This window comes from Tympanuchus pallidicinctus, unplaced genomic scaffold, assembly GCF_026119805.1.
Source record: "Tympanuchus pallidicinctus isolate F22 unplaced genomic scaffold, pur_lepc_1.0 scaffold29, whole genome shotgun sequence".
Taxonomy (NCBI): Eukaryota; Metazoa; Chordata; class Aves; order Galliformes; family Phasianidae; genus Tympanuchus; species Tympanuchus pallidicinctus.
The window spans coordinates 1496463-1517819 of NW_026294746.1; the positions used below are offsets into that span (position 1 = coordinate 1496463).

The window sequence follows — 21357 nt, forward strand, 5'->3', positions numbered from 1 at the left end:
AGCCAAAATAAGATACCCAAATCCTACCTGAAAACGTAGGGCTTGTTTCTTTACTTCCAAGCATTACTTCTGCAATATTGCAAATTACCCTGAATAATGGCACACAATTAAAGAGGTCACTGAAGGGAAATAACAAATCCTGGGTACTCCACCTTAAATGCTCTTTTTTGCCATCAGCTCAACTCTTACTGCTCCCATTTTTAAACAGGTTTCAAACTGGAGACCTCTGAGAGGAGTGGGGAACAGACCCTTCTGCAGAAATGCCATCAAGAAGGGGCCAATAACCTAAGCTCTAGATTTTTTTTCCTTTTATTTTTTTTTCCCTACAGCTTGTTTACTGGATTGTTAAACATTCTGGCAGCAAATGGAAGGGGGTGGGGAGGAAGACGAGCTGCCACATTTCTAAAATTAGCATCTACTGCCTCTGAGAAGCCTGTAGAGATTTAAAAAATTAGGTTTCTCTGCAAGATGCAGACGGACGTGGAGTTTAAGCTGAGTTACACAGTTAATATCTTACGCTCCGTTTTACACCAGAAAACTATTTCACTGTTCTTTCCCCTGTGCTCTTAGCTGTCGTTCTGACTATTACCACAAAACATAAAGTACATTTACACAAAGTAATTGTGTTCTTTTGTCCCATCACCCTGAAGCAGCTCCGAAACATCTTCCACTGGAGCTTGCCTGCAAAGTCACACATCGCTCTGTAGGACAGGTCACCCCCACTGCGCCGCCACAAGGGAGCTGTGAGGCTCCCAGCACACAGCGTGTTGCCCTGCATGGCGGCCGGTCCTCAGGTGCCCACTGTGCCCTGCTCACAGACAGCACTGTATCCTCTGCTGGTTTCTAACAGGTAAATATTCCTACCAGGAGCTGCTGCAGTTTATAACTGCTGTAATACACATGCACACACAGATACGGCCGTCACAGTACTAATTCTAATTCTGAAGAATTACGTAAAGCAATGCTGATTTTAAATAAACATATTGCCATTACAGCAGAATTTAAAATGACATTTGGTATTTGTTATTTATTAATAAAACCCAATCCTCTGTTAATACTCAAAAAAATATTACTTTCTTATCTCCAGAAGCAGAAATAATATCTTTATAAAACCAAGCTATACGAAGATTGCTCTTTGCAGGAACTCTTTTAAGTGGCAAGCAACATTCATATCAATTAAATGGTAAAATGCAGATCACAGCTTTCAAGCAAATTAAAACTGTATTAGCAGTAAATCACTTTTCAGCTCATTTCCCCAAGCAACAGTTCTGAGGGTCTGGCAGTTCTTGTCTGCATACTGTGCAGCACACGGCATGCAGCTCGGGCTTGTCTATGGTTCTTCAAGATGCTCCCTGTGGGGGTCAGCATCTGCCCGTGATGCCCATGCCCTCAAGGCTTTCTGGATAGAGAAAATGACAGCAACCCAGCCATACTCAGTCTGTGGCTCCCATCTTCAGGCCACCAGCAAAGGTCAGTTGCGGCTGTTACCCAATGTCAGAGCTGGTAAGGTCACTTCCCCCCAAGAGCCAGCCACACAGCGCATTTCAGCCCTCCAAACCTTCACACTCCATTATCAGCCTCCTGAATTACTCAACCTGCTGAGAACTTAGTCACAAAACAATTCTGTCTGAGCCTTTTATCTTCATATCTGTTTAGAGGATGCATACATGTTGAAGGAAATATTTATTTCTTTGTATAGAGATATTCATTTCCTTGTATAAACTCGAGAAGATCTCAGAAGACAAAAGGAACTCTCTCTAAACTTGCACCCAAGAGCCACTGACAGGGAAAAGTACTGAAAAATATTAATAACTTCATGCAGCAGCACAACAAACAGACGCTGCCGTGGAGTGTGGCATTTTATCATGTTGAATGACAGAATGAGAACATATTTTTTTCTCTCCAGAATTTGTGCACAGCCAACTTGTCCTGTAGCTTTGACCATGCAGCAGCAGCAGCTTTGAAAGGATGAAACTTAACGTCCTCAATTTTGGTTTAAATGTGACTGCACTTAATGGTGCTCATCATGATGCATAACATGTTAGGCAGAGTAACAGTGACCCACTGCTGCAGTGGGTTCTCAAAGGACAGTGAGCATCACTTCCAAACAGATCTCTAAAAATTTAGCAAACAGGGAGAATGCAGGATGCTGAGGCTGCTGAAGAGCACACAGAGGAAGAACATTCCAACAGTTCTTGCAGTAGCTGCAGACTTGGAAAAAACACAAAAACATGGAATCTGCTTTTGTCCTGATAACTTTGCATTAACCACACTGACCACCTCTACACTATGTATTAAAATACTCTTGTGTTGTAGATCCTTTTCAGAACAAAACAACTTTGCAGGGGTAAAATAAGTAAAAGAACAAGCGCAACTAAGCCAGCTGAAGTCCCACTCCTCTCCCAGTTCTTTAGCCAAAGAGCTATTCCATTGGAAGAGTGAAGTATGAGGAGAATTAGGCTAGCTAAATAACTCAGTTTGCCATGTGTAAAACAGAAGGCAGCAATTTTATACCTTAAAGCATCATTAACATTCTGAAGCCTGTGAGATGCTCTCAACTAGTTTTATAGGCTGTATTGCAACTAACCCAAGTCAAACACATACTAGGAATAGTTTTACTCCTCATCTGCTTTACATGCAGTACTGCCACGAGCTTTCCTACAGCACCTTGTGGCAGCACAGCTTTCCCTGGCACCTCACGCAAACCTACAACCACTCCACAGGCAAACATATTTTTTGTTCTATGAATGGGAATACGTAGAGTTTCCCATGGCACTTTCACAGCCTTTGAGTGAGGCTGGCCTTTTGAAGAGGATAAACCCTGTGGGTTGACTACAGCCTGCTTTGCATTCACAAACTTGACATAAAAGAATATCCTGGTAACAACATGAAGCAGCTGCTCTTGGTCTGAAATGTCCTATTAATTTGAATTTTAATTTGAAATGAAAAACAGGAAAATCTAACTTTCTGTAACTTTTCATGTTTGGTGGAGTTTATAGATCCAATGTAGGTGGTTTCATTCAAGTATCCCTGGTCATCTCTAGTTTAGATTTTCACTACAAAACTCTGCTGCATGTTGGAACCACCTTCAGATTTCACTGAAGATGTCAACAAAAAGCAGTCTTTTCAAGTACATCCTCACTAAAGATAGAAACATCTGCATAATCTCAAACCAAAACCCAACATGCAAAGAAGAGCATTCAACAGGCATTACTTCATGTCTCATCACATCCTAAGCATTGTGTTGTCCTACAGTTATCACAGACATGCTGCAAGTTTTAACGCCACACAGGAATTCAGTGCAAATAAGTCTCCAATATCCATATCTCTACATATACGACAGCTACACTGCAGGCAGCAGCACTGTTCTCAGCACCCAACATGCCTGCTCTGTCTCGTGCACCCCAGGGCCCAGTTCTGTTCACCAGGGAGCTGAGCATCCCTAAAGGTGACCAAAATCCTTTTCTTTTAAGAGCAGCCTGTGCTCCCAACAACCCAGCAAATTTAGTCTGCCCTCACCATCCACAGACCGTGGTTTGTTCCCTCTTGGTAATAAATTATTAACATCCCCCTATACACATCTGTTACTCAAATCACCAGCTAAATAATATATGAATAAATGAAGAGATTCCTCTTAGGGGAGAGAACTGTGGGGGACTAAACTTTGAATGATGTGCTACAGCAGCATGCATCAAAGCTTTACTATCAGGTTTGACCCCAGATGGCTTTTATTTTTTAAAAAGAGCTAGAACTAAACTTTTATGAACACAAATGGCTAAACAGCAGTTTGCCCAGGAAATTCATGGGGGAAACACAGAGCAAGAATGAAACCTTAAATTAAGTAAACCAGGAGAAGCAAAGGCCATCAAATGATCTTTTTTCTTTTCTTTTTTTTTTTCCTTGTTTTAATCATTCTTGCTGTGGCTGAAGTCCACAAATGAATTGTTTATGCATTTCTGGTGAAAACTGACAATTCCCACTAACAAATCTGATGTTCTGGTTAAAATAACTGATGCAATTTGAAAAATACAAAGCCTGAAAATCAAACAAAAGTTGAAAAATGTTGTTGTTCAAGGAAGCTTCTGATTCCACCCTACTTTTCTATAATACTAAGGTTATTCTAAAGACACTGACAGTCCTTGCCAGCATTCACCTAGTCAAACCAACCACACAACCATGCCTTGTAAAAGCCTAAACTTTGTCATTCCTAGTAGTGCATTATGAGACATCATGCATTTATAAACATGTGCAAATAATTTAGTTTCTGTTATGCAGATCTCTTACTGCCACTTCAGGCAAGAAGAATCTGCATTAAAATATATCTGCAAATCTGTATTTCAAAACACTGCATTTGGAAAGTGCAGAAAGTGAACACTACACTGCATTCGTCTGCATCTTTACATAAGACAGCCCTGAGGTATATCCCTGGAACAGCCAATTAAAGCTTGTTAGACCAACATTTGAATGAATCTGAAATGAACCAAAATTTCCCTAACAGATTAAAGGATGAAGAAAGTTCTTTATGTCATAAAGGGAAGGTAAGGGAAATTACTTCCATTCTTACACACCTTATATGATTACAGTAAAACAAATACTTGTGGATAATACCAGCTACATTGATTCCTTGGGCAGACTCTGGTGCCTCATCAGATATTTATCTGATCACTGGAAAGCATGTTGAATTCCATACCAGCATTATACAGATAAGCAATTTTTCTTTCTTCTATGTAGGTAAGTCAATCCTGGCAGCACTACTTTCAGTTTCACTCCACTGATGCATTAAGAGCTTCACTGCACTTACAGATCAGCAAGTCAGTCTAAGTCCACTTACTGTACTCATTATCTTCATTTTCTGTCCTTTTCTTGAGATGCACATTGTGTAAATCTCCTGACCTACGCCAAACAAGTTGAACTGTTACCTTTTAGAAGCTTGTGACAACAACCAGCACACCACAATTCCAAACTCCTCCAACTGGTGCAAACAGTCCTGTAGCAGAACACACGGAAAGGGCAGCTTTCTTCCTCTCAGAAATCTTCCCTGACAGAATTTCTACAAAGAAATCATTTCCTACTGGCAGTTACATGTATTGTACAAATTTGATAACCTCCTTTATCACACCGCATGGATGTTGCTGTAGAAATCCATGTGACTGTTCCATAAGAGTTGTTTGGGATTTTGGTTTTTTTGTTTTAACTTTTTTATCATCCTCAGTCGTTAAACGTGGCAAAACATAATGATGTAAGGATACTTCCACTGCAGCATTTCCCATGCACACAGTCCTTCTTCTGTCCATTTCCAGCACTCCCATGCCATCATACAATTCACTCAAACCTCTGACTTACAACTGGATCAGAATTTATTCGTTCCAATCCAAGAGGGAAATCCACATAGTCTGGATGTTACGTGAAATCAGTTAACAAGTTTCACTGAGAACTGAACACCAAACTGCACACAGCACAATTAGACAAGTTACCTGGACTCACTGTAGGAAATACAATCAGGGTTTAAACCAGATAGTAAAGAACCCAGCATAGGCTTTGTGGAGATATTTATCAGCAAAATCACTGACACCCAAATCATATTTATGTACCATCATGGCTATGGTACATAGCACAAAGAATGCAGGCTTTATTCCTATCCTACTTGTCTGCAAGCTGCCTGTGGAATCTAACATCTGGTATTTGAACTGTCAACAAAACAACTCTCACTGGAGGATTAATTTTAAGAATTGCAATAACACCGTGGCAAATGGATGCTAGAAGAGTAGGAAACATTATATAAAGCCCACAGAGAGAAGAAAACACAAGAATAGAACAGTTGCTCTGGAAAAACATCCCTAAGGTCACTTTTTGTGGACACAGAAAGAACACAGTGCTACAACCTGCAAAGCAGTAAGTGCACGTTCAGCAGAGCTTAGAATAAACTCCGATCTCCTCATTTGATATTTGCTGAGGACTTGGCATTGTACAGCACCTGAATGCCTGCAGGTGCTTTTAATAGTTAGATGTATTCCATGTGTTAGCTGTAATTTACTTGTCAGTCATTTACTTGACTAATTAACTACTTAAAATTGCTCATCACACACAATATCTGAAACGTTATAACCATCATTAAAGATGCGATAGAATTATCCTTAAGCAGAAGATAAAGAAACATCATCCTCTATGCAAATATACTTTGGCACAAAGCATACAATTGGAATATGCACATATAGAGCCACAAAAACACAACACCAGAGAGTAAATGTATGATTTAAATGGCTGATAGTGACATAAATGTACTATGTAAGCCAGGCAAAGATGAGTGACTATGCAATCAAAACTGATCAGCATAATCTACAAGAGCAAAACTACTGTATAATCACTGAGAGAATGCAGGTACATCAGAACTCTGTGTCAATTAGCATAAAGTTTTCTATTCCAGATAACGATTAATGACGTTATGAAATGGTATGTAAAGTACCACGCACTGCACGGTGGCGTAGTCCCTCTAATTTAAAAGCCAACGTTCCTTCTGTCAGCACAGCCTGCAAGGTACCCCCCACGTCTGTCGCTAATGAAAGTGCTTTGTAGGTAAGCACATTTCACACAATTATGCATTGCTGTACCTTCAACATTACTGTTTCCCTCATACAACATTACTACTTCCCTCCAGTTCATATTTCACTTCCAGTAAGTGGAATGGATTTTCATTTACTTAAGTCTTCCTATTCATCAGGATACTATGGCCATAATTAATAAAACATGCCTACTTAGAGATAAAAGAGCTTTTGAGTGACAGTGTGATGATAAGATTTTAACAAAATATTATCCTCTTAACAGTCACTGGCAGCTAAATTAATAATTCTGGACAAGTGAGAAGAAGAGGAAGAGTAATCACATGTTATAAGAGTACAACTGAAAAATAACCATGCCCAAAAGCACAAGTATAATTTATCCTCTAGCCAAAACAATCAGAGTATACAGTAAAAAGAATAAATCCACCTACTGTGCTTCTGTGCTGTGCTTCCTAAATCCATTGTCTTCTAGAGATAATATTTCTTTTTCCCAATTGCCTCTAGTAGAATGCAAAAATACTCAGGATTTTCCCTCCGTCATGCTCCCTCTTCTGCAAGTCTCTCTGTTTGTGTGAGAAGGCAGTTTAAATTTCATCCCATTTGTTAGCTCAGCCACTGAGGAATCACTGTCACTTTTCGGATGCTACAAGCTACTTCGCTGTAGATAACACCCGAGGAAATGTGGGAGAGAGAATAAGATTTTATCTAAACTGTTTTTTCGCTGGAACAATTAACTCTTCATTGGCTGATATCTCCTTCTTTCAGCTGACACAGAAGTGTCAGCTCCTCCTTGGCAACTGGAAATTCTTCATGACAGCTGGTTAATGCTCACGCTCCTTCTTTTTCAGATTTTCAATGCTTTTCTCTTCCACTGCTTATCAAGGGACTGCAGTCAGGCACCACCACAGCCATGACTGCTCACAGCCATTAGGTGTCCCTTTTCAATTAATCTGAAGTGACTAAGGATCACAAATTCCACAAACTTTCTAACTCTACTCTGATTCTTAGTCACTAAAAGCTAAAAATTCCAGAGATCTGTTGGAGAGATTTATTCTCCACAGACTCACGTTTGGTTACTCTTCAAGTAAAATTTATAACGCCTCTAATCCCAATAGCAAAAATAATTCAATGAAGTTATCTGCAACAAAATCAAATTTACTGCCTCCTTAAGAAAAAAAGCTGCTGCACTTGTCTACCACCTTTAACCTCAAATTTTTGAACAGCGAGAACCACTTCTGTTCCTTTGCTGTGAATTTACACTCATGAAAGAATGGAAGATTTTGCTCTCCATTTCTCAGTCACCCAGGAGAGCAAGAATTGCAAGAACAAAAACACAAACACATTTGTTAGCAGCACCTCTCATCATTAAAGGTAACATTCATATTCTTCAGCAACAGCAGCTGTACCAGTTCCTCACAAAGCTGCCTTTCTCAAGAAGATATCTTTTGCTATAGTGGCTTGACATTCCTGAACCTTAAGCATTGAAAGAAACATGGCTCCGCACTGCTGCAAGTAAGACTCAGTTCACTAGCAATGCAGTTAAAGAACCCTGACAGCAACCAAACAAAGCAGTTCCTCACAGTTACTACAGAAAACGACTATGAGCTGCTTCAGAAGAAAATCAGCCAGAAAGTTTTCTTTCTCTCAAGAATCAAAGTATTTAACTCCAGATAAGATTCTGATATGAACAAAGATAAAAGAAAAATCCCTGGTTTTAGATGTAGGACATTTAAATATTTGAAGATGTAAGCAATATCTAAGGCCAGACAGGTTTCACATTATCACAAAGATAAGCATGGCTTGGATTTTAAAAAGCCAATTACCCAACTCTAAATGCAAATCAAAGGCAGGCAACATACTGTGTTTTTAGACACAGTGTCTAATACCAGTTTGGGTGTATCTGCATTCAGTGACTTTTAGAGGGATTAAATTTACCTCAGCTACCAGCAGATACAAATTATTCACTTGCAAGAAAATGTAGGAGGGAGAGATTTCATTTTCAGTGTTTACAAGAACAGCATCCTTTTGTGAGCTGCCTTGTTTGACAGATTTAATGGTCATATCTTGAGAACTTCCCACAGATAATACCAGTGTAAAGGAACACTGCATTTTTCCCCAACCTTCAACAAAAACACAAGCTAAGATTTCATCCAAATGAATGAAAGAATACATTTTTCCATCATAGCATTCATTATAAAGATTTGGGTTTTGATCATTCTAGCTTTGCTCAATCCAGAACTCAGTTTACTCCATCTAAACATACTGCACATATTCTAACCATCTGACTGAGTATTATTTCTATATTTCATGAGTTTTTAAGAATCCAACTATAAAGAAGTATAACGGCCCTGCTGCCATAGACTCACATCCACTAAAAACCTTTATTCTGCTCACAAGCTGTTCCCTAGGCCATAACCAGGGGGATGCTGAGTTAGCCTTTACAGCTTGCAAGTCTTTTGCAGTATCCTAAGCAGATAAGTGTAAATCTTGGAATAAAACCATATGTATGTAAGCATAAGCAACTTTCTAGTCAGGTAAACCATGCAATTCTTCCTTTACCTGCTAGTAGATAAGAAATTCTTGGAATCTGAAGTGCTTCAAAGCAAGGTAGGATTGGTTTCTTGTTTGGACAGCCATTTTTGCATTCTTCCTACTCACGAGCCACTAGTTTCACCATTGGAAACCTCATCTTACTAACCACAAAGAATTCACAACTATTACTTCCCATTTTACAACTTAAATATAAAAACTGAACCAACTTCTTCAGAAATAGAAAACATGGATAGTTTACACCAGATCTGCAAGTTCCCAATCTTTGCTACTGTTGTTACTGAAGTATCAAGATCCATGTATGCAAAAGAAAAATGGATTTCTTTTTCTTCCTTCTGTGATCATTTCAGGACTCAAAGAGATGTAAATGTACTCATTAAAACTGCTGCTAAGGTGGCATACAATAACCACTATGTAATCAGAATGAAAGTTCTAAACAACAGCAGGCAAATAGTCTTACACAACTGCTCCTCAGAAGCTGTGTACATACAGGCACACACACAGCATTCTTCTCTGATTTTCACAGCAGTGCTGCTCATGTACAGTAGAAGAACCACATTTATGCATTTCCTGCCATTGTATTGTTAGTTAATAACTGAGTAGCAACCATGGAAATGGCATAGATATCCTCTCATTCCAAAGCCTCTCTTTTTCCTCTTTTGGACAGGTTTAGTGCTCAAGACGCCAGCTTAGCAGGTGTATTTCCATCCAGGAGATGGCAATGATGATACACAGACAGCCCTATCAGCAGCACTTTCCCTGCAGGTTCTGATGTGTGTATTGAAACAGTCCTATTTACTCTCTTGAACTGTCCCATTTTCTCTACAGGCTTACAAAATGTTTACATGCAACAAGAGATACTTATGAGAGAGCGAGGAAGTGATAAATCATTGAGGATGGAGATTTTGGACAGATAACTCGCTAACATTCAGGTGATCTACTTTTATGATCCACGTTCAACCATAAAGCCCTTTCTGAGCGCTAACATTTACATAAACATTTAACATGCTCATGGCTTTGCCTCAACAAACAATTCCACTTCTTCAACAAGTGATATCTATTAACATTTCAGTACTAGCTTGGATTAGACAACATTGTACTCTGCTAGCAAATTGTTCAGGTTCATATTCTAAGCCTAGGGTAAAGAGGCATTTAGTGCAAAAGTAGCTCTCCCCCTTTTACTACAGCTGAATGATTTCAGCAATGCCCAGCACAGAAAGGCAAGGCCAAGCCACAATATTCCTACTGACAACGGAGAGCAAGCAAGAAACCAGACCTCTGCTTTATGTACCTTTATGGCTCCTGTTGCTATTTCTTCTGGTTTCACTTACCTGCACAAAGCTCACAAAGTAAGGCTGTTACCAGGTCAAAGGATGTCTGAACTGGAGACAGCAAACTGAAGCAAGCTCCATTGCAGGTGTCAAATTCAACAGTATTTAGACTCCTGCTGCCAACAAATTTCAGTGGGAATGTCTGTGTCTAAACAGAAGATAGGAGACGAACCACCTTTCTCCATCTTGGCACAGATTCTGAGAACTACACTGCAATACTCTAGTAAAGCAGACAAGCAAAAACTCCAGTCAAAGAAGAACAGGAAAGAAATTAATCGAGAAAGCTTGATAGATTCACCAATGATTCAATCAATAACTGTTTAGGATTCTAAGGCTTAAAAAGCTCATTTGATCGAAGCTAATATTCTTATGGAAATAAATATTGATTTCTCAAAGATAACAGAAAGGAATATATGAAATGCACCTGCTGAAAGATGAAGCAACAATATTTAGTAATCGAAATGAAATGCAAAGACTTCATGCTGAGCCAAAAGTCTTCCTGGTACCTTCTGTCATGCGTGATTAGCAAAACTGTCCTGCATCAGGTGCAGTAGTGGATGGATGGATAAAAGGAAGACCACCGCTGCCCTCTAGCGTTAAAGGACAGTCAAATATGACCTTCTGAAACGCCAAATGCCTGAGGAACAGAAGTTAGTGCCGTCAGTACGAGACCTCAGAGCACTTCCAGGATGATGAGCAAGGATTCAGCTCGCACAGGATAACTGCAGAAAGCAACCCGCCTGTTTCGTTGTGCAGGAGCAGCAGATCCCATTTACAATCAAAATAAGTTGCATGACAGAGGAGGAAGTGAAGTTGCCAAAAACAGTCAAACAATAAGTTAGTGACAGAATCAGAACTACCCTTAGATATCCTCACTCGTGTCTTTGTTCCAACTGTCAATAGACTCATGATCACTTCAAATCAGTCAGCTGACACTGCACCAAAGGAGACAATAGTGAATTCTGCAAGCCTCACTTGTTCATTTATGCCTCTGCAGCACAAAGCAGAGTAAATGGCAGCTTGCAGTAAGCATTACACTACAGTCTCCATTCAAGAAGGAAAAAAGAGTATTGAAAATCATTATTTGAGAAAACACTAATTCTTGGTGTTAGAATTTTCTAGTATCCACAGCTGTACCAAATCAAGGAGGAGACTGCCACATTTAAATTGGATCACTTGAAATTAACAGCATGTCTTTCCAGATGTTATATTCAAACTGCATCAACAGAAAAGGAAAAAATTTTGTGGTCACTAACACAAGCAAAACTAGTAGAACGAAAGCATCAGTTCCTATTTCATTTTCAACTGATGGGCAACATCACAGCAATATATCTTTATATCAGAGCTACTCTCAAGCAGTTGACGCCAATTAATGTAATCTCACTTTTGTCTGCTCAACTAAATTGATATGCTAGAGGTTTCTGGGCAGAAGCACGTTAGAGCTGCATGTTAGAGCCACACGTTGAAGGCCATCTTAAGTACATCTCCAGGCTAATCTGATGTACTGTGTACTGAGCAAACAGGATTTTGCGTGTCTGTGCACAGCACTCTTTCATCAGTTTAGAAGGAAAAATTGAGTCTAGACATGCAAGAACATATTTTAAAAATAGGGGATTACTGAATTTTCCATGTATCTCCTTGATTTTGGAATTTCCCAATGCCACTACAATCTTGAATCGCTATTATAAAGCAAAATTACATGCAAGTTAAATGCATTCCACTCAGATTTACTTTTTACACAGCAATCTTATTCCTCATCTATACACACCTACACAGGGAAGGAGAATTCTGATTCTAAAAGAAGTAACAAGTTTTGAAAACTTCTTGTATCAACCGATAAGAAAAGTCAGAAAACCACAGATGAATGTCAAGAGTTTCAGGCCACCTGAGATAAGTATTGTTCAGAAGTAGACTGCAGGTAGCTGTGATGCTATGGGATCATGTTGTCAAATGAGGAGCCTTTACTTAACTGCATAGATTCACACCAAGTAGGGATGTAACTCTCCAGCCCTGTGCTTCCCAAATTTTCTTGGGGATACTCTCACTCAAATTAGAAAGCTGAAGGTGCCAACATTTGAAAGCATAAGCTTGATAAAGCTGAAATGTCATTTTTGAAAGCACAAGCTACTCAATCAAGACAACTAACAGCTGAAAAGTAGTAATATCACTTCTGCACTGTTTCTTTAGAATTTATCGTTACACTAAGGTGAAATAAGATAAAAGTTGTCACTGCAATATATGGCATTTAAACTGAGTCATACTAAGGGTTAATTGGAGAGAGAAGAACAAACTGAAGTGGGTGTTCTGAACAAGTCTGCTATGGGATTCCTGAGCAGGAGCCCAGCTTTTGTTTGGGTTCAGACCCACTTGCACAGGAATGCTGGAAGGGCTGCACAGGCACAATAAAGACTTTCTCTCCCTCCAGCTATTTCTGCCATCTCTGTGCACTTTGTCCTACATACACACTCTGACAGAGCTTTACGTACAGAATTATATAAAGGACAGCTCTTGTTCAAGAGGCACTAAATTTCTTTTTAATACAGCAGCAATACAAATATATTCAACTTCATTAATGCTAGCAAAAGCTATAGATATCACTTTGAACAGGAAGCCAGCAGAAATCAATCTTGCAATTGCTAGAAATTTGGCCAGAATTATGAAAATAGTTCCTGTGAGCACCCAGCTAAAAAAAGTGTTGTCTGCTTCATGACTGTTGGCAGTAGAAGGAAATATTTCAAGAAAGTAAGTCCTGTGTTGAATACATTAACTTCTAATTAGTGTCTTGGGCTAAATCAACTGTCTTGTTTTCAATGCAACCAAGCCCTCTTTCTCCCTCTTCAGATCCATCCTGTAGCACAAATTCATCTGCCACAGACATCAGTTACACAATTCCCTTCCTCCTACTCAATCTCCAATCAACACCTGATATGCAGAATCACATCTGTAATCTCCGGAGCTTCCTAAGATAAGAACTCATTCTCCTCTGAGCAAACTGTCAACACTCAAAAAAGACCAACAGCCAACAATAGTTGTTCTTTGAGCTCTGCATCTTAGATTGGTTCGGACAGATTCATGGCACAGAGCCACAACCTGAGGCAGTATAAATCCCTCCTCCCCAAATCAACTTCAAGAAGGATTTTCCAGAAGCACTTGAATCAAGGAACAAAAGCTGCAATCAATTCTGACAGTCTAGTCCTATGATGCTAATTCACTTTTTAAAAATATCTAGCCCAAAATGTTTTGCTGTGAGAAAGAGCTTGGGTTCTCCTTGCTCTTCCGACAGCCTTCATAACTACATTCTACAATTCCTCCTTGTTTTCCCAGAATTCAGAGATCCCCTTGGAATTCATCTGTTAAAAATTAAAGAGTAAAATATTTAGGAGCACCTGGTGCTGCTGAATAAAGGAGTCTGGTTGAAAGCCAAAAAAATCGCTGATAATCAACTCTACTGGTGTCACACACAGAAAAAAATACTGATGTGCTCTAAACGCAGTTACAGTGCTGCCATCATCTTCAAGAAAAATTACTTTGATAAGAGAAATATTCCCTCCCCCCCCCCCAAAAAAAAAAAAAAAAAGCTTCAGCATATCTTACTGCCCTTTAAAAGAAACACAGCACTCAGATACATGTATTTGCTCTAGCAAAGCTGCACAAGCTATGTTCTCAAGCTCTTGTAAGTTCCTTTCCTCTACAGTCTGTAAAGGCACCAACATCACAATACTCTGGTAAAGCCCCATCATCTGTCTTTTCAAAAGCAGATGAGCACATACATCTAAAGATGATTACTGATCTTTGAAAACATTAACCTTCATATATTCAGCAAACCAGCATTTCAAACAATCCCTACCATAAGGGATCAGCTGAAGTTCCAAAGGAATCACATGCACATTTCTATAAAATGCCCATCCCACTGAAGTCACAAGTCTGACAGTGATTCAGAGGCACTTTGTTACTGACACAAGCCCACATTCTTTGAAGATCTGGTAAATAAGAGGACAACTCTCCTTCAAATCTACCCGTGAATTTTGCCACATCCCAGCTTATTGCTACATTATTATTATTTGCAGCCACAGAAGACAATGCCTCAAGATTCTAATCAGCACAGTAGGTGGAGGCATTATTTATATTTTACGTTAACTCTGGAATGGAAGCACTTGAATAGGTGGGAAAACTGACATCTCAAAAACACTCTGATCATCTATTCAAGTACAAATGTCACCATTTACATGAAGATACAAGCCTGCTAGCATATCTTGGAGAATGCTGATAACAGTCAATCTGTTTGTTATCATGCAGTGAAAGGTTTCATAACATAGCTTGCAGTGCAGCAGGTACTTCTAGCCTTGTGCACACCACCAACTCCTGGACATTACAGGAACAGGTCAAACACGGGCCAGAGCACTGGCATCTCGTTTTTCTACACTTCAGTTAAGTTTTCATCATGCAAACTATACAACAAAATTTGAAATTCAGCCCCCTAATTTACAAGCACAATTCCCTCAAACAAATTACAGAAACTTAGCATTTCAATGTGAAATCTCAATGCCATACAAGAAATTGGGAGTAAAGCAAACATTTTCAAATACCAAACCATTAGGTGAGGCAAACTTTCACTTACCTACTGCGATGACGTTTGTAGAGAGGAAATGGAAACAGCTTTCATTATGGAGCATGAGTTCTCCTCTTTGTGTTAGATCTCCTGCCACAGATTTTGGAGAAGGCAGAGCCATCTCTAGCTTTCAGAGCAATCTAGCAACACTGCTTGCTCTTTCAGTTGAGTAATAAAAATCCGCAAAAAAAATAAAAAAATAAAATTTAGAGGATGTTGTTGGCTTATTCAAGAAATTACAGCATGTGCCTTCTGTGGAATTCCATTTTCAGGAGATTGTCCTGGTTTAACTCTGCAGACACGTATTCCACATGTTGAAGAGTAAAAAATACAGTGTCAGTGCAGACAGAGAATGACAACTGAGCTCAGCCCTGGTAGAATGGATGCGATGGTCCTTCCCAGCATGACACAAGTTCAGCAGTCAATCTTTCCAGGATCTCTAGCATGCCACAAACCTGGAGAAGACAAGATTTTTTAATAATGGAATTTGCTATAACTGTTCATTATACAAGATTTATTGCAGCAACATAGTTGGATTACATATAATGGACCCACTTCAGCAGCTGTTTATCACCAGATAGCTTCTTGCACAAGAGAAGGTGCTGACACCTCTTTCCCTCACCCTGGTATTTTCTATAATCATAGAAAATTATGCTGTTGCAGTAGCTTCTCCAGAAATCAAACTACTCTGGATTTCATTATGCATACATATATATTTACATAAGTATAAGTAAGTACACATAAGTATAAGTACACACAATTTATACACACATAGTAAGACATTTTGCAGAATTATTTAACGTATCAATGAAATCCCCAAAGAGCAGCTGGGGATTTGATTGCTGGATATTCACTCAGTTCGGGTTTTTGCCCTGTACAGCTCTCTTCTCTTACACACTGTCAAATGCCTACATACTTGTACCTCTTCAGACGTTGCCTGGCATTGTCCTTCCTCTTCCCACCTCTCTCTTGCTCACTGGTTACAAAAGACTCACATTTTCAAAATTTTCAGGCAGGTAACTTCCTCTGAGAAAGGAGGTCAAGGGCTCTCTCCAAAAACAGCAATCACACAAGGTAGAAACCTGGGATCCTTCCTTATGCTGTTAACTATGAATCTATGGGTGTCTTCTTCAGAGCATAATTACAAGCTGAGCTCTGAAACATTGCCCAAACATGTTTTGTTGTGAAAGCACAGATCCAGTTTGACGTTATTTTAGAAGAGACAGGGCAATGAGGCATCATTATTAACTTAGAATGTGTAGAAATTGGTGGAGGGGGAGCTATGTAGGAAAAGATGGTCAGAGATGACCCTGCCAGATTGAAGTACCTCTCCTTTTCTCTTTGGTCCCTCATTCAGCATCATTGGGAAGTCATTTCCTCTCTATGTTCATCTTTGCACCACGCCCCACCTTGTCCATTCTCTTGTCAGAAACTCCTCTTCCAGAGGTAACGTGGCAGCCAGTGAAGTGAGATCCATACACTGAGCCAAATGCATAACTTCATATACAGAACAATAATGATTAGCAATGCTAACACTGTGAAAATCCATCATCGCTAAAACCACTTATTTCCACGTTTTAATGGATAGTATCTTGAAGAGCACCCTGTGGTTCTGAAATAATTTGGGGCATATCAGCAGGTGAAATTTGTTTGGTAAAGAATGTTAGCTACAATCACAGCTGGAAACCAAAACACCACCACTCATGTAGTGTTGGTCCTACTTTAAGCAGAAGCCTGTCCTACCCCCTGAGGGCCTCTCAGGGCTGAATTATTCCAGGATCTGAAATTAATTTATTACTTGAAGTAGAAATGGCATATGACACATCATAGGAGTTAATGATCCTATAACCACAGGCCCTTATGGAGATAAAATTCAGAAGTATTTTTTGTTAATGGCTTCTGTAGGAACATCAAATATCCCAAAGCTAATAAGTTATCATACTCCTTTAATGGCACCATCTTATCTAGCACTGATGTCATTAAAGCACACAAATGTTGTAACAATACAGCAGCTGTTCTCTGATAGTAAGCAAAGTTTAAGACTAAAACTTCACACTGTTACATTTGTGGCTGCTATTCCCACACATTGCTTATGCTTTGCACCTATGCACATTTTTGCTGAAGACAGAGAATACACTGAGACAGAGCACAGACAGGGAAAGCTCTTAACGCACGATCCTGCCCTGTCCACTCCTACAGCTTCTCCTGTTACCTTCCAAAACAAAAGCTGAGTACAAGATCTTCCTTGCCTAACTGATCCATCCCACTCAATAAGTACCTTCAGAATTTCCTGAGCTTATCAAAACATGCAAGAAAGGTAGATTCACTACAGGGAAGAAGTTTAATAGCTAAAACAGGATGAATAAATGTAGACAAATATTCTGTATGCTTCCTTTCATTCCAGCCGCCCTTGGATCTATGGTGAGTTAGAAAAGTCCTAACACTTAAGTCTTTTGAACTTTAGGATAAAAGCAAAACCAGAAATCAGAAGGTAACTCAAGAGTTAAATCAGCAGGGGTCATACCAAGTATCCACGGAAAAAAGCCCAAAGAGCACTCACCTGCATTTCTGAAGTTACTCCACTGCATACACAGAGCAAGTACTTCTAGGTGAAGGTGACAGACACTTCCTCACAGCAAGTATCTGCTTTGGCAACTTGGGCACATTTTCCTCCTAACTACTATTCTGTATCCACCAGGCACAAAGTGTCCATCCTGGTACATCTGCATCACACGTCTAAACTTGAGACTAATCATGGAAGCCACAGCAGGACACGTGAAACTGTTCTAACACTGAGACAAGATCTATCCACTTCCTGTTCAGAAATTTGGACTGTTTGGTGGTTACATTGCCAGGCTCCTTCACCTCTTTCCCTCAGGGGTTATTTCAGAGGTCCTTCCTTTGTAGAAAGTTCAATCACTGTGACTCACTATATACCAAAAAACATCCATGAGAGTGAGGAAGACTTCACAGGAACAGATCTTTCTGCTGGTACGTACTGGCATCATTTCAGTGAAAGCAATCAAGCCACAATACGTTACATGAGGACGTGGCTCACTGAATATTTTGATGTCGAATCATGTCAAATTCATATCCTTTATTCTCTCCTGATCTGAAAGTGAAACTACTGTGAGTCACCTGATCATAAAATGCTTTTTCTGCAAAAGATGCTCATTCTCCACTCCATTACACACTTCAGAGCTTCTCCACGTCCTCAGAAATTCACCACTAACACCTCTTCAGAATACCTGGTTTGATTTTGGTTTTGTATTTGAGTTTTGTTCTGATTTTTTTTTTTCCTCTAAAGAAAAAGCCAAACCCAGCCCCAAAATAGCAAGCTGTATTTCCCTATAAGTCCAAGGCAGCCAACAGAAAAGCATACAACTCATCCTTAAAAATAATACAACAGGAAGCAAATCGGCATCTCAAAGCAAGAGTCAGTGGACGGACTCCATAGGAAGGTAAATGAAAGACTCAGCTTTGCCGGAAAATTTCTTGTGATAATTACATGATGAAAAACACTGGTGACATTCACTGAGAATACTTCATCTCTGCTATGCCAGCAAAAACTCTGGTCTCCAAGACCAGCACAGTTCATTGACAAAAGCCACAAAACGCACAAAAGAGCCACGCTGTACATGGGGAGACTGCATGAAGAAGACCAACTTAGGGCTCATTTAGAGAACCATTCTCTAAGTCAGATTTAATTGTGTCAGATTCCTTGTTCCCTTCAACGACAGGACCTCAGGACAGACATCACCCTGAGACAGAACACCCTGCATACAATGCGATCAATCCTTTAGCCAGCTTACATCAATGTAGTATTTAAAGTTTAATCCCAATAGATGTACTTTGGTGCTCAGAAAAGTATCACACCACACCAACTAGAACTCAGAAGAGCTCTAACATCTTCCCAGAACAAATTCAACAATACTGAAGATGAAACAGAAAAATTAAGCCATCACTTCAAACTCCATAGTTTGATCAGGAAGCAGAACAAAATATCTCACAATCTTATCAAACGGGGGGGGAAAAATAAAACATTAAAATCTGAGACTTGGAGTTTGCTTTTACACTCTACTGCAGTTCCACTATGACATGCTGTGCATTTTAAAGAATGTAACTTCATTCACTGAGCAATTCCATGAGAGATAACTTGCACGCCCAGGCAAGTTCCTTCACATCCAAAGCAACTGCAAAAGGAAAGAAGTCTGTTTCAGCCCTATGGAACAAGGGGGTAAGCCCACACCTTAGGGTGTGATACAGCATTCTTTTTCGCAAGGGACAGAGAAAGCAGAGAACAGAGCAAACTGGCACGAGATACAAACCCCTCTGGCAAAAAATAAAGCAGTTAAAAATATAAGAGGGAGCAGAGAAAAGGCAATCTAGAAAAAGGGAAACGGCAGTATTTTCCTGGCATCTTGATGAACTCACCTTATACCCAAAACACAGTCATTCCACTTAAAAGGAACACTTAACATTTGTCAGCTTTTTTTTCCCCTCTCCTTAAAGCTTGAATTATAGGAGCACATGCAGAAGAGCCCTGCGTTTTTGCCCAATGATGTAGCTGGATATTCCTTGTGCAAGTAAGGAGACCTATTCTTAAACCCAAAAAATATTTATTCCAGGTTCATACCAACTTTGTCATATGATTACTGCATTTACTTTACAAAGCTGAACTTAAAATTGCAACAATTTCTCTAAGCTATGTAGGGGATAGACTTATTTGTGATATTTCCTATTTATTTAGAGCTGTCAAAAAAAAACCCAACTATTTCACAATCTTTACTTGCTGCTAGCCAGTTCCCAAACCTACCTGAAATGACAAAGGAAACAGCACAAGGCACCCTACCATGTGCTAAGGAGAAATTTGCATCTCTTGTCAGTATGGAAAAGCTGATTTTTTTTATTAGAACACAAAAGAGAACTCAATTATCTATATCTCATCCAATAGCTTGGCTCAGAAGTACTTTGGAAGTTTCACACTACATATCACAAAACAAACAAACAAACAAACAAACCCAGAGAGGAATAGGGAGAGGAAGATTCCTGTTAGGAGACAGGCAGGAAGCTACTGCTGGGAAGAACAAGCTTTTGTTGCACATGGGAATTTGTGAGTCATATTAAAAGAGGAGAAACAGATTATGGGCTCTGATGCCATTTATGTTCAAGAGATTTATAATACTGATAACAGTAATGCTCCTAGTTACGTTAGCAGTCTTGGTAACTCTGTAGAAGCCCTACAATTTTTTATTTTTGCAACCTCATCCAAAGAGAAAGGAGTTTCTTTAAAGATCAGCACACGGCTTTTATTCGAGTTGCTTTACGTCTGTACCCCAGTTTATTGCTGTACTAATCAATCACTTGGATATTAAGGAATAACTTGTGCTGGAGGAGGCAGAGAGAAGGCAGCAGTAACTGATGTGTATTTAAGCGCCTTGAATGACAAATTGGGTCAGCACTGAATTCTCAGGATTGACAATTCAAAATTCATTTCCAATAACTACTCCTAGAACAGTGCTGACAAAACACCGCCCTGATGCATTTTCCTAATTCCACTGCCCATAAAGATCATCTTTCATCTTATGAAAGCCTGGTAAGTGGTTATTTTTATCAGCCTGGGTGAAGCGTTTCATCAGGTTTGCACAGTTGACAACATTTTCATTCACCACGTTAAGGAACCTGAGCAGAATCAAAAGTATGGTCTCTTTTCAAGCAGATCTTTCTTTGCACCACCCACTAAAGAACAGAAATTGAGATGGTGAAGTGACCACTGTATTTGTAAACTGCAAACAAGAAAAGCACGCTCATACTTGGACGCTTAAAGAGAAGCCTTTTTTTCCCCACCAAACATCCAAATTCATTTCTTTAATAAATTTATTTCATTCTTCATTATGACGAAGGAGTCCAGGAACCCCTCAATCCATTCCCAACCCTCCATTTCGAGAAACAGCAGCAACAAGAACAAACAGTGACTAATGAAGTGCCTTGAGGCAGCATGCCTTTAGCATCCAACCCAATAAATGACCAAGCACAGCTCTGCCCTGTTCACCACTTTACCATGGACTTTAACACTTAGCCAATAAATAACATTACATCCATAACTGCTCATCTCATTATGTACCTCTCTGAACTCATAGAAAACGAATAAAGAAGTAGGATGCTATATACAGTAGAAGATAACAAAAGTACTGAGTGGTTTAACAAAGGATGATCTAACACCAGTCACGGAATGCAATCTCTCTATCTAAAGCCACCAGCACCAAATCCACTAAGTGTTTTCCAAGTGGACATTACACAAACAGTACAA

General features: G+C 39.5%; 1 protein-coding gene across 1 annotated transcript in view; it reads right to left on the reverse strand.

Annotated features, from left to right (window-relative positions):
- PLCH2 (phospholipase C eta 2) overlaps positions 1 to 21357 on the reverse strand; it is a 77384-nt gene that overhangs the window by 50768 nt on the left and 5259 nt on the right. Inside the window, exon 2 of the mRNA XM_052692118.1 lies at positions 15057 to 15502. Within this exon, the coding sequence (XP_052548078.1) occupies positions 15057 to 15168 (112 nt within the window). The 5' untranslated portion in view covers positions 15169 to 15502. The remainder of the gene's footprint in view (positions 1 to 15056; positions 15503 to 21357) is intronic.